The sequence below is a fragment of the Xenopus laevis genome, chromosome 8S, assembly GCF_017654675.1.
Source record: "Xenopus laevis strain J_2021 chromosome 8S, Xenopus_laevis_v10.1, whole genome shotgun sequence".
In the NCBI taxonomy this organism is placed as follows: Eukaryota; Metazoa; Chordata; class Amphibia; order Anura; family Pipidae; genus Xenopus; species Xenopus laevis.
In genome coordinates this window covers 67,474,965-67,489,946 of record NC_054386.1, presented here as the reverse complement: position 1 = coordinate 67,489,946, position 14,982 = coordinate 67,474,965, and the positions used below count along the sequence as shown (strand labels likewise).

Genomic DNA, 14,982 nt, shown 5'->3' with positions numbered 1-14,982 from the left:
AGCAGCTAGGGTTGCTAACTCTTACCTGAGCCAAAAGCCTAGTATAAGAACCTGCAACCTGCAAACATCTCAGAAACAGTTAAAATAGAAAATGACTGTAAATTGCAAAAGTGCTCAGGGAAACGCTCTTAGTAAGTTTACATGTATTCGTTTTTTGGTTTTTAGATTATTATTAACATTATTATTAACATGTATGTACTGTATATAGCTCCAACATATTGCGTAGCACTGGGATCCCCTTTAAACAATTTATTACATTACCCTGACTGATATAATGGCACATCTTTTTATCCAGAAGCACACATTTTCTACTGAAATTATTAATAACTTTTTTCAGACATTACAAAAGACACAGTATTTGAGGGGGATACAACCCCCTTCCTTAGGTACATGTGCAAGTTGCAAATAATGACATGTCATTGGCTACTGTGGAGAAGTTCTCTCAAAGTTAAAAAATTACTCTTTATTCAGCATTAATATTGAAAAGTAGGCATACAGACCAATTGATGCTCTGCCTTACGTGTTTCGTGCCCACAGGCACTTATGCCTATGAATAAGTGCCTGTGGGCACGAAACGCGTAAGGCGGAGCATCAATTGGTCTGTATGCCTACTTTTTAATATTTATGCTGAATAAAGAGTAATTTTTTAACTTTGAGAGAATGACTTGGAATATATTTTTCTGGATTTGACTTGAGTGCCATTTTGAGCTGGGGGCTATATTCCATCGTTTTTGGCCCTTTTTTCACAGGCCTTGATAGATTGCAGCAGTTGACCAATAGTTTTGGACAGTGGAGAAGTAACTGGATCTGGTACTACATCCTGATAATTATGCACAATCATTTGCAGTATTACTTGCTCTTTTTGAATGTAGCATGACACCTACTGTATAAACTTTAAATAAGTTGCGCTTAACCAAAACAATAATTAAAGCACCATTTTAAAAGCATTCCACCTAGTATGTCTATTGCATTTACTAAATGAGTCAAAACTGAAAGCTGTTCAAAGAAGTCTATTACAGGAGTAGAAGTGATGTGGCCAATCAAGTGATCACAAGTCAGACATCTTATTTGTAGGGTCAAATAGAATGTACTTCTGTCTGGGAAATAGTTCAGGAGCATTTGTACATGTATTATATAAAATAAATAATTATATTAAATGTTCAAAATATGACTTTATATGGTTAAACAAACTGTTAATGACTTCCCCCTTTCTTTTATTTTACTCTTCAGAAACGCCACTTACTGCATGAAAGTGTCAATGTCCTTAACAGTGGCGGAAAAGGAGATGGGTTTTTGTTACAACAGCATAATCCGATATTTGGAGAAAGCAGAAGTTACAAAAAAGAAACAACTAATATGTCCAGATATAGATGATTATAGAACACCAAATGAAGACCTAGAGGTGGCATGGTACAAGGTTAGTAAAATGGTTGATGATTATGTCACTAAATATGTCAAATGATAATGTGCATCTACTCCAGCGAAACATTCCTGTTTGTATGTGGATCCTTGTGTCTGAATCTTTATACTCAGTAAGTGCCAAAGGAACACAATGGCACATTATACAAAATAATAATGCTGCGGTGATGGGAATTTAAGAATAGTAGGCAAAGGCCACTGCATATTTGTTTTTATAGTATCAGAAGATATATTGCCAGCAGGATAAATATTACCTTACATAGTTGCATAATTAAGTTTAGTTATAAAAAGCCATCAAGTTCTCCATATGATCTCCTGTGCACATATATATACATAAGTATATGCTAACATATATAAACTATATATAACAATAACAATACTAACCAACATTTGATTTACTTCTTCCTAGATCACCATCTCAATCTTATTAAACAAACAAGGTGTATTGTTCACTTAAGGTCTGAATACTGACTTGTAGAGCTTTTAGCTGTACAGTATAACTCAACATGTGCCTTCTTTAATTGGCAAAAAGGTGACATGCACAACTCATAATGCAATGGTTAAGAGGCTAAACTAATGAGCAAACCTTGCTATAGCTGTAGAAGTACAATTAAATAAGGAAGCGGAATATAATAAGCATGGAAGTTGTCAGGGCCGAAGGCTCTGTTGTAGTGTGGACCAAGGAGGAGACAACAACACCAAGTTCGCGGTACAAAAGGAGTTATCAGGAGAATAGTCGTAAGCAGGCAAATGGTCAAATACAGGCAGCAAGGATCAGAATCGTAAAACAGGCAAGAAGTCGGTACACGGATAATCAGAATAGCAAGAAATCACACCCAGGAACTATACAAGATAGACCTATAATTGGGCAAAGACTGAAAGGGAAATTGGGATTAAATAGTCCAAGGTTGGCGCCAAAACTTGACGCGGTGATGTCATGACGCCGACGCCGGCGTCCTCACGTTGGCGTCCTGACACCGACGCACATTCTGACGCCGGCGTCCATTCCGTCGCCGGCGACCAATCCTGGGGCGACACGTTTCTGACGCAGTCATATTACGACCAGGAAGAACCGCATGGTGGAGCAGGAGGTCGCCATCTTGGACGTCCCGTGGGGTAAGTTCTTCACTTTCCATTACAGTACCCCCCTCCTTAGGGGGGGCCTCAGGACCACCGAGGCTAGGGGAAGAAGGAAAAAGTCTGTGGAACTTACGAACCAGGACAGGTGCATGTACGTCAGAGCTTCTCACCCAAGAACACTCCTCTGGACAAACTTTATCACCAGGAATATATGGAGGGGAAGAAATCCTTCTTCTATCAGTAAACTTTTTCTGCACCAGGGAACTCTTCTCTAAGTTTGCCGCAGTAGCATGCCAAATAGCCAACATGTGAGCAGCTTGGTCATTGGCCGCAGGCACATTGGTAAGAAGAAGGTCCTGGGAAAAAGCCAAAGGATTGAGACCATAAACACAGAAGAAAGGAGACTTCTGGGAAGAAGAATGCAGAGCATTGTTGTGGGCAAATTCAGCCCAGGGAAGAAGATCCGACCAATCATCCTGGCACAAGGACACATGACAACGAAGAAACTGTTCCAAGGCCTGATTGACCCGTTCTGCGGCTCCATTAGACTGTGGGTGGTAGGCAGAAGAAAATTGAAGGGAAATGTTAAGAGCTTTGCAAAGAGATCTCCAAAACGTGGAAATAAACTGGGACCCCCGATCAGACACAATCTCGGCAGGAAAACCATGGAGACGAAATATATGTTTGATGAAAAGTTCAGAGAGTTCGGGAGCAGAAGGCAGTTTCCGAAGAGGCGTGAAGTGAGCCATTTTGCTGAATCTGTCGATCACCACCCAGATGACAGTGTGACCAGACGAAACAGGAAGATCGACAATGAAATCCATCGCCAAGTGAGTCCAAGGTCGAGATGGAATGGGAAGTGGCAAGAGTAAACCCTTGGGGGGGGAATGTCCGGACTTGGAAACAGCACAAGTGGAACAGGACAAAACAAAGTCTTTGACATCTTTCCTTAGGGTCGGCCACCAGACCAAACGAGACAAGAGCTTGGTTGTCTTCTTAATCCCAGGATGACCAGCCTGTTTGGAACTGTGAGATTGGGATAAAATGGCATGACGAAATTCCGGAGGGACAAAGGCAACACCAAGAGGAGTCTCAACAGGAGCCGAAGACTGAGCAGAAAGTAACTGAGAGGCACAGCAGGGAAACAAGGCAGCAATAATCTTGGTAGAGGGCACAATGGGTACCGGATCTTCGGGGCAGGAATCTTCAGGAGCAAAGCTTCTGGACAGAGCGTCAGCCTTCCTGTTTCTGGAGCCAGGACGAAAGGTGATAATAAAATTAAAACGAGAAAAGAAAAGTGCCCACCTGGCTTGCCGGGGATTGAGGCGCTTGAGGGATTGAATAAATTCAAGGTTCTTGTGGTCGGTAAAGATTGTCACCGGAATAGATGAACCTTCAAGCAAATGTCTCCATTCTTCCAAGGCCAACTTAACGGCAAGTAGCTCCCGATTGCCCAAAAAGCTCCAATTTTTTGGAGAAAAAAGCACAAGGGTGGAGTTTACCATCAGAAGAAGATCTTTGAGACAGAACTGCTCCAGCTCCTACATCAGAGGCATCGACTTCAATGAAGAAGGGTTGTAGGGGTTCAGGGTGTCTAAGAATTGGAGCAGAAGAAAAGGCTTCCTTGAGGGTCTTGAAGGCTTCGAGAGCTAGAGGGGGCCAGAGTTGAGGTTTACTCCCTTTACGGATCAGGGCAAGAATTGGATGGATCTTGGAAGAAAAGTTTTTGATAAATTGTCTATAATAGTTGGCGAAGCCAATAAACCTCTGCACTGCCTTGACGCTGGTAGGAAGGGGCCAATCCAAAATTGCAGAAACTTTGGCGGGATCCATCTTAAAACCTTGAGGAGAAATGATGTAGCCAAGAAAAGGAATGGAAGAAACTTCGAAGGTGCATTTTTCCAATTTGGCAAAAAGATTGTTTTTCCTCAACCTGGAAAGAACTTCACGCACTTGGCAACGATGATCAAAAAGGTTTTTGGAAAAAATAAGAATGTCGTCTAAGTACACGACCACACACTGTCCCAAAAGATCACGAAAAATGTCATTGACTAATTCTTGGAAGACCGCTGGAGCATTGCAAAGACCGAATGGCATGACGAGATACTCGTAATGGCCATCACGAGTATTGAAAGCGGTCTTCCATTCATCTCCCTCACGGATCCGAATAAGATTGTAGGCCCCACGTAGATCCAGCTTGGTAAAGAAACTAGCCCCCTTGAGTTGATCAAAAAGTTCAGAGATGAGAGGAAGAGGATATCTGTTCTTTACGGTGATCTTATTTAATCCCCTGTAGTCAATGCAGGGCCGCAAACTACCGTCTTTCTTTTCAACAAAGAAGAACCCTGCTCCAGCAGGGGAGGTAGAAGGACGAATAAAACCTCTTTGAAGATTCTCCTGGATATAAGACTTCATAGCAGAAGTTTCGGAGGGAGAAAGCGGATAAGTGTGGCTTCGGGGAGGCATTGAGCCGGGTAAAAGTTCGATAGGACAATCATAGGGACGATGAGGAGGGAGAGTCTCAGCGGACTTCTTATCAAAGACATCGGAAAAGGCTTGGTACACAGGAGGGAGAGAAGAACTTGAAGACACTGAAGAAACTTTGACAACAGGAACAGTACACAAAATGGACTCCAACGGGAAATTTGTGAGAAGGACCAGTCAATGACCGGATTATGAACACACAGCCAAGGCAGTCCCAGGACAACGGGAGTTGAAGGGCAATCGATAAGAAGAAAAGACAGTCTTTCCAAATGCATAGTGCCCACCTTGAAGGAAAGTTCCTGCGTAGACTGCGAGATGAGGGCGGAAGAAAGAGGACGATCATCAATCGCCAGGACTCGAAGAGGGGTTGCCAAGGGTTGAAGCGGAATGGCATGGTCATCAGCAAAGGCACGATCCATGAAGTTGCCTGCAGCACCAGAATCGAGGAAGGCCTGAGAAGAGATCTTTTTGGAGCCGAACTGGATTTGAACAGGAAGAAGAAAACGTTGAGCAGAGGAATGGGGAGGAGAACAAATTCCACCCAGGTAAGTCTCCCCAAGCTTACCTAGGTTTTGGAGTTTCCCGGCTTCACTGGGCATTCCTGGGCGAAGTGGGCTTTTCCCCCACAGTAGAGGCATAACCCAGCAGCCCTTCTTCGGAGCTTCTCCTGTTCGGAAAGGCGTGCCCGTCCGATCTGCATTGGTTCTTCAGGTGGTAAAGAAGAAGTAGCAGGTGCCGCAGGAGGAGGAGGAAAAAGGTTGGAAGCCGGACTGGGGAGTAAGGGCCTTTGGAAGCGTGGAGCCAGGGTGGGTTGGAACCTGGGAAACTTCCTAGCACGTTCCCTGTCAAGTTCGACTTGGAACTCCCTCTGTCGGGTGTCAACCTTCACAGCCAACGCAACAAGGTCCTCCCATCGAGAAGGAATCTCACGAGATACTAGATCATTCTTGATGCGCATCACCAGGCCATTATAGAAGGCAGCATGGTATCCATCATTATTCCACGAAGTTTCTGCCACGAGAGTTCGGAATTCAATGGCGTATTCAGGAACAGAGCGAGTCCCCTGCTGCAGCTGGAATAAACGAGCCGAGGCAGAAGTAGCCCGACCTGGAGCATCGAACACAGTGCGAAGGTCCCGGATGAAGGCCTTGGCATCGTCGATTACCGGATCCTCCTTCTCCCAAAGAGGAGAAGCCCACTCCAGAGCTTTCCCTTGCAGGCGGGTGATAATATAGCCCATTTGCTCGCTCCGAGACAAACTGACCTGGAAGCAGGGTGAATTGGATCTCACACTGGTTGATGAAACCACGGCATGATTCCGGATCACCGCTATACAGAGGAGGTGCAGGGATGCGAGGTTCGGAAACCTGGAGCGGAGTTGCAGGAACCAGCATAGGGACTGGAGCCACAGGAGATAAAGCAGACAATTTCTCCAGGATTGCTTCAAGTGCCTGGCCGAAGTGGGTTTGCTGGGCTTCATAGGTGTGCATGCGAGAAGCCAATCCACGAACGGCTCTGCCGACATCAGTTGGAACTTGAGGCTCCTCAGAGGGGTCCATGGCCCAATTATACTGTCAGGGCCCGAAGGCTCTGTTGTAGTGTGGACCAAGGAGGAGACAACAACACCAAGTTCGCGGTACAAAAGGATTTATCAGGAGAATAGTCGTAAGCAGGCAAATGGTCAAATACAGGCAGCAAGGATCAGAAAAACAGTAAAACAGTAAAACAGGCAAGAAGTCGGTACACGGATAATCAGAATAGCAAGAAATCACACCCAGGAACTATACAAGATAGACCTATAATTTGGCAAAGACTGAAAGGGAAATTGGGATTAAATAGTCCAAGGTTGACGCCAAAACTTGACGCGGTGACGTCATGACGCTGACGCCGGCGTCCTCACGTTGGCGTCCTGACGCCGACGCACATTCTGACGCCGGCGTCCATTCCATCGCCGGCGACCAATCCTGGGGCGACACGTTTCTGACGCAGTCATATTACGACCAGGAAGAACCGCATGGTGGAGCAGGAGGTCGCCATCTTGGACGTCCCGTGGGGTAAGTTCTTCACTTTCCATTACAGAAGTCTACTGAAACTTGGGTAAGACCCAAGCAAGCAAATGAATGAAAGCTGCCGATTCTTGTGTTATTAAACAAACCGTTTATAAATTTAGTGTCTGCTGCTTCATATTAGATAATTACAGTCTTAATAAAATGTTCTGTGGAGGCTACAATGGGATCCAACCATTTCCACCATTCTAAACATTAAAAGCCACTACTAATTCCATAGCTAACATGAGGAAAGGTCCTCTGCATAATTTCCTTTTCAGCATGAATGTCCCATAATATGCCACTCACTCATACAAATGCAGTATTTTTTAAGTGGCCTTACTGGTACTCAGAGAACCCTTAGAAGGCAATTGGTACACAACTAAAGTTGCCATTGATGTATATACTGTATATATAGTAGTTTTGTATGATTTTCGTACTGTCTATGGACTTACCATGGCGATCAGTTGTTTAGTTGATCGAACAGGTGAGAAAACAGTAAAATCTTGCATGTATTGCCTGACGATATCCATGGGTGACATAACATAACTTTTGTACAATTGCTGACTGTCAATTAACGACCAGAACATCATCCAATTTGTAAAGTTTTCCTACTTTAATCCTACAATTTAAATATGAATGGCTAGTTTAAGATTGTTACATTAAAATGGGTGATTCAAATCTGAACTACGTCAGACAAGAAAAAAAATGTTTATGGCCATCTTAAGTTAAAGGGACTCATGATATTTATGGTGTAGTTTTTATTTCTAAATTACAATGTTTACACTGCAGATAATTCACTCTACCATGTAAAATTGAATTCCTAACCCAACAAGTGTATTTTTTTTAGTTGTAATATTGGTGTGTAGGCAACCATCTTAGGTCATTTTGCCTGGTCATGTGCTTGCAAAAAGAGCTAGTGCTGCACTATGGAACTTCTTTCTGGCAGGCTATTGTTTCTCCTACTCTATGTAAATGAAGGAGTCACAGTGGGACATGATTTTTATTGAGTGCTGTTGTTAGATCTACCATGGAGCTGTTATCTTGTGTCAGGATGGTGTTATCGTATTACCTTCCCATTGTTCTGTTGATAGGTTGCTGGGAGGAAAAGGGAGTGGGGAGATATCACTTCAGATTGTAGTACAGCAGTAAAGAGCAGCTGAAGTGTATCAGAGCTTATCAGATCTGTTATCTGGTTACCTTCCCGTTGTTCTGCTGATGGGCTGCTGGGGGGGGGGGGGGAGGGGGTGATATCTAATGATGAGCATGATTATCTAGAAATTTCTTCACTTTGCAATCTGTGAATTATTTTGCTAAACTACAGCAAAAAACAGTAGTGGGAAAAAACCCAAAAAAAGTCGACAAGACAAAATTGTCACAGACACAAAAAAGTCGCTGAGCCAAAAAAAGTCGCCACAAGATAACTGCCATTTAATGCATTTGGAGTGAGAAAAATTTCTTGCTTGCATAAAAAAATTTTTGACGCCCATTGACTTCAATGCGTTTCTCCGATTTTTTCACAGTTTCACTAATTTTTCGGTGATAGATTCTCTCATCATTAGTTATGTCACTCCAAATTGCAGTGCAGAAGTAAAGAGTGACTGAAGTTTATCAGAGCACAAGTCACATGACTGGGGGCACCTGGTAAACTAACAATATGTCTAGTCTCTTGTCAGATTTCAAAAATAAATATGAAAAAAAATCTGTTCCTTTGAAAAACACCATTCAGTGCAGAAGTCTGCTGGAGCAGCACTATTAACTGATGCATTTTGAAAAAAAAAAACATTTCCCATGACAGTATTCCTTTAAAGTAAATGTGCTGGTGTAAACAATATGCACTGCACCCTTACTAGTTAATATTTTCCCTTTAAAGTAACTATTAAATCAAATCATACAGAAAGCGCTCAGTTCAACTATGGATATTTCTGTGTGAATCTAAAAAATGTATATATGCAAATTATAGATTTTCATACCATAATTTTAGGCTTTCAGAGGTGCAATAAAAATGTGTATTGAACATCTGTTTAATGACAAAACAGAAAAGAACACAGTATTTTTAATAAATCTGTCACTTAGTCTTGTAGAATGGTTTATATTAAGCACTGCAATTTGGGAGTATTAAATACTTCTCATCTGAAGGGAAACATATTCATCTGCATATTTATATGCATTTATGTAAGTGGGAGTAGGAATACTTTTCACAGTATATAGGTAAAATGTTATTAACAGATTCTAGTGTTCTGTTAGATGGCCACATTGTCTCAAAACATGGTTAAATATGCCTATAGCATTCTTTTGTATACAGCATTTTTAACAGTGAATATCTGTGTTTTGATCAACGGGAACAGTTTTGAAGATCATATATTGTATTGTAAACCCATAATTGGTCAGTATATTGTATACAGGCAAAAAAGAAGGGGATACCCTGAAACTTATGGCTAAAGTTATACTTCAGGGTTATTTATTAAACTACAATTTTTCTGTTTGGACTTCAAGTACTCCAACTCAGACCTGCCAAGTTCATGTAGAAATCAATGGCAGATCTCACGCTAATATCCTTATCTGAGCTGGGTTTCGTTTAATAATCTGAAGATTTTGTGGTTTTCAGGCGCCATATCCAAAAAAGTTGCAGTTTTCAGCGACAAACCCGAAAAATGTGTACGTTTCGGATTTTTTCACAATTTTAGCAAGTTTTTTTCCAGCACAAGAAATTTTGGAAAAATTTATTGATAAATAGGGGGGAAAGTCAGTGCGGAAAATAGTGAGAACTTTTAGGATTTTGATAAATAACTACATAAGCTACATATGTCTTATTAAGTGTCAATGTAAAAAAAAAAACACACACAAACAGCTGCACAAGGATTCCTTAGTCTTTTTATGAAAACAAATGAGAAAACTTGGCAAAATATCTGTCTAGCTGAAACAACTCTAAATTCAAGTTATGCATAATCTGTGTCTAGCAAATAGAAATGTATTTTACAGTAAAGTGCAATACATCTGTAAATGGGCACTTGTGCCATTAAGTAAGAGAAATAAATGAGAAAATATCAGAAAAACAATATAAATTTTCACCTCAGGCTCTGCCATTCAGGCCTAAACAATGGTTATCCTAATAGATAAATCATTCTTCATTGCTTTCGCAGACTCTGGCAATGTGTCATATTAAAAGACCAGTAACATAAAAAAATAATTTTTAGAGTTTTACAGAAATTTAAAAACATGAATTTTTAGAGAAAAAATTAGTTTTGTGAAACAATAGAAATCAGAATTTTAGTAAATTGGCCTCTTAATAAATTTAGTTTTTGAATTTAAAAAGAGATACAGAAAAAACACACTTTTTTAGAGATTCATGAAAAAAATTAATTTGAATGTAAATAAATAGACCTCGTGGAGGCTTATTTATTGAAGATTGAATTTTAGTGGTTTTAGAGGTTTTAGAAACCATAACTAAACTCTCAAACACTAAAACCATGATTGTCATTGGATTTATTAAAATATCCTGAACGATGAGATAAAAAATATGAATACCTTGAAAAAAACCTCTAAAAATTCGAATTTTGTGGACAATTCCTAGCAAAAACAAATCCAAAATCTGTAAGGGGGTTATTTACTCAACTCTGAATGCAAAAATCATGAAAAAATCATTTAGATTTTTTTATATAAAATCAGACTTTTAAAAAATCACAAATTTTTCGGAATTTATTAAACCCCGAAAATGTAAAAGTCTTTATCTGAAAATCCGCCATCTTAGACCTGTCGAGATTGCATATAAGTCAATGGGAGAAGTTCCAATGATTTTTTGATGTGTGCTGGGTTTCAGAGTTTTCGGGTGAAAATTACGAAAAAATAGTGAAAATCTGATGAAAACGTCCGAAAAAATTGTGAAAATCCGATTTTTTCCCACAAAGCAAATTTTCGGGAAAATGTATTAATAAATAAGCGTAAAAAACCCGAACGTATTTGATCGGAGTATAAATTCGGACTTTGATAGATAACCCCCTAGGGGCAGATTTACTAAGCTCGAGTGCATTTTTGAAGTTAAAAAAGTTCGAATTTTTTGGGTACTTCGACCATCGAATAGGCTACTACGACCTTCGACTTTGACTTAGATTCAAATGATTCAAAGTAAAAATCGTTCGACTATTAGACCATTCGATAATCAAAGTACTATCCCTTTAAAAAAAGCTTGACTTCAATACTTCGCCAACTTAAACCTGCCGAAGTGCTATGTTAGCCTATGGGGATCTTCCAGAGCAATTTTCTAAGTTTTTGGCATTCGAAGGAAAATCGTACGATAAAATCGTTCGAATTGTACGATTTGAAGTATGATCGTACTACGATCGGAATACGATCGTATGATGAATAAAATCCTCCGACTTCGAATTCGAACGTAGGAGGATTCTATTCGATGGTCGAATTTCGAAGTATTTTCCACTTCGAAATTCGACCCATGATAAATCTGCCCCTTAATGTCCGGTTGGATTAAAAGCAGTCCAATAAGATCAGTGCAGCTTCACTAACGTCTATAGCACCTCAGCAACTTTTACTTTCCAAAGTTTGGTATTAAAGGTTTTCGTGTTTTTTTTCAATTAATACATCTCAAATTTTTAGAGCTTTTTATAAATATAGGAAAACCACAACTTTTTGTAGATTTTGATTGATAGTAAATGGGCATGGCCCCCCTAGTGTTACATTTACTGCAGATCCCTCAACTGCCAGCTGGAGGTTTTGCTTGATAAAATTGTACCTACTGTAACATCCTGCAAAATGTGTGTCTTGACTCTGCTTTCTAAAACACACCTATTCTAGAAGGTGAAAACTCTTCTGTCCTTCTTCTAAAGCACACCCACTATACAATCTTTTAATGGGAGGCATAAAGTGTTGTACACCTCTCCCATTAGAGTTTGGGAGAGATTTCTGTGTTTATTTGTATGTTACTTACTAGTAACTGAGAGAATGGCAATTTTAGAAAGGCCATTTAGAAAAGTGATGCATAATAATTGCTCAGTCATAGGAAAATCAGTCATTGTATTAATATAGTGAATACATTAAAAACATATAATAATATGTCTGAATAAATGTGTATATTTATGTACTTGGTTTTATGTTAGTAAGAAGGGAACCAGATAATATGATTTATTTTTAAAGATCAAAAATCATATAACTACTGTATCTTAATGAATGTGTGCTTTTTTTGGCCTTACCTACTATGTCAAAATGATCTCCATATATAAATCCTATGTCAGTATTATGAAATACTGTATATGGAAAATGAAATTCTGAATGTATTCCTGCTAATGAGCATTTCCATAAAAAAAGAAAAAAAATCATCTTAAACAGTAAATGTGTTGGTTGTCTAAATAAATGCATTTAAGATGTGAATGCACATTTACATATGTATTGGCTGGAATTAGATGCAGCTATAAAATAGATGATTATAAAGAAATAACACTTAAAAGGGTCACAAATTAGCTAGAATTTGCTGAGTACTCCACACCGAGTCAATATGAATAAAAGAGTGCTTGAATTGGTAGAATCAGGATGGCTAATTTAATGCTCATGAAATTAAGCCCCTATTCTACTGGGTTCATTTTTATTATCCTCTGTATTGCCTGAAAGACATTTCAAAGTGATGTTTAAACTACATTTCCGAAACAATTTCTGCTGTAATTAAATATTTCCTTTGTTTTTATTTTTTAGTTATTTTGAGTGTGTTTCTTTGAGGCATTAGATATTTATGCCTCACTGTTTTGTGAATCCATGATCTAGGTTTATTTGGACAAACAAAACAAAAAAGGACAGATAAGAAAAGGAACTCATGCATTTCAATGGACTGAATGCCCTGTGTAATTGTGCTTCCTATGCAGGAATGTAAGCCAAAGAAGTGGCGAAGCTTGATTATTCAGAAGGGAAATAGTCTATTGATACAAGACGTTCAAAAAGAAGATGGGGGAAACTATACTTGTGAACTTAAATATGAAGGCAGATTAATCAGACGGACAATTCAGTTAAAGGTAACAGGTAAGATGTTAGAGCAAACAAATGTTTATGTTGGTGTGTTCATGTTTTCAGAAAAAGAAATGGAAGTATATACAGTACATATGTTTGTGTAATTCCAATAGGAGTGTATGGTATTGAGCTTTGATACATTTCCATCTAGGAATGAATATTTTTTAAAAGGAACTAATTGTATTAAAGTTTAGATAAATTCATAATTCCAATGCAACACTTAGCAGATTTTAGTAAAATGAAATCAAAGCAAAATTTTGGAGGAATGGCACAGTTTAAGAATTGCAAGGCATTACATTTGTTTGTATACTAATTTTCTAAATTCAAATACTTTGAATTTAGAGAAATTTAGTGCCAGAGACAAAACTAAACAAATGCTAGAATGGAAGAATCTCACAGACAATACTCCTTTTACAAGAACAATGGGCAGAAATATTCACTGAAACATATAAAATATTAAGGAAATGTGATAATCAAGCAACACCGATAGTGTGATAATCAAGCCAGTTCTAATCTGTAAATGGGCCCCACCAAGCGTTCTGTGTGTAGATGAACCGCCCCTCTCACCCTTCCCACGATGTTTCCTGCCCTGGTGGTGCAGATCTCTCTAGACGGTCGACACTCATCAGTACTATGTGGAATATTTAAGAGAATTGCACAACATGTATGTTGCAGGTGGGGAGCTTATCCCTTTTATTTAAAGTGACCATCTGTGCATCAACGTTTCGGGGGGGGATTAACCCTCCCTGACGAAGGGAAGGTTACTCCCCCCCGAAACGTTAATGCACAGGTGGTCACTTTAAATAAAAGGGGTAAGCGCCCCACCTGCAACATACATGGCGTTGTGCAATTCTCTTAAATATTCTACCCCACCAAGCGTTACCACCTGTTGGCGGTTCTGTCCAGCTGTCCAGCAAATTTGGGATCAGTCATTTGAGTTTATATCACAAATATTATAAAATAATAATAATACAAAAAATAGCCAGATGTGTGTTCGTTGCTTTAGTATTAGAATGGAAGGGTGCCAGACTTCACCTGCTTATAATAGAGAAACACATCTGGTGAATAGCCACAAATGAGTAAATACTACATTTTTCGAAAACAAAATTAAAATAATTAAAAAAGAATCACTGTGGGTATAATGAACACTGATAAATGAACACATATAAAGGCATTGCATGCCTGCACACACATTGGGCCTAATTTATAAAAAATGGGCAAATTTGCACCTGGGCAGTAACCAAAAGAAACCAATCAGTGATTAGCTTTTTTCAGCCAACTGTAGGTTGAACACTGAAAGCAATCATCTGACTGGTTGCCATATGTTAATGCCCAGGTGCAAATTTGCCCAGGGTTTATAAATAACCTCCAGTGTGGAATATACAGTTGTGTTCAGAATAATAGCAGTGTTTTTTTTAAGTGAATAAAGCTGAAAATCCTCATAATAGCTAATCATCTCCATACACCCAAATGCATTGGGAACCCTGCACATTCTATTCCAAATCAAAAAACGAAGAAAAAATTTATCAGATTTATGTTATTCCTTTGCAGAAATTGAAGAAAAGGAAATATTAGTCTGTTCCTATGAATAGCAGTGTCTGCATTCTTCTTTACAAACTCAAACATTCAGGGACAGATGTATTTTACTTTCCACAATTCTTCTGCATTTCTTGGTTTTGCCTCAGAAACAGCATTTTTGATGTCACTCCACAAGTTTTATATTGGATTAAGGTCCAGGGATTGGGCTGGAACCAAGATGTTGAGTGTTTACTGGTGTGTTTGGGTTCATTGTCTTGTTGAAACACCTATTCCAAAGTAATTTCTTCTTGGGCATAAGGTAACTTGACCTCATCAAGTATTTTGATGTATTGAAACGGATATATGATCCCTGGTATGTGATAAATAGGCCTAACACTATAGTATAAGAAACATCCCCATATCATGA

At 39.2% G+C, this 14,982-nt stretch overlaps 1 protein-coding gene across 1 annotated transcript in view; it reads left to right on the top strand.

Annotated features, from left to right (window-relative positions):
• The window catches only part of LOC108700132 (X-linked interleukin-1 receptor accessory protein-like 2), a 470,858-nt gene that overhangs the window by 239,275 nt on the left and 216,601 nt on the right, over positions 1-14,982 (top strand). Inside the window, exons 4-5 of the mRNA XM_018233033.2 lie at positions 1,231-1,417; positions 12,896-13,049. Coding sequence (XP_018088522.2) covers positions 1,231-1,417; positions 12,896-13,049 — 341 coding nt within the window. The remainder of the gene's footprint in view (positions 1-1,230; positions 1,418-12,895; positions 13,050-14,982) is intronic.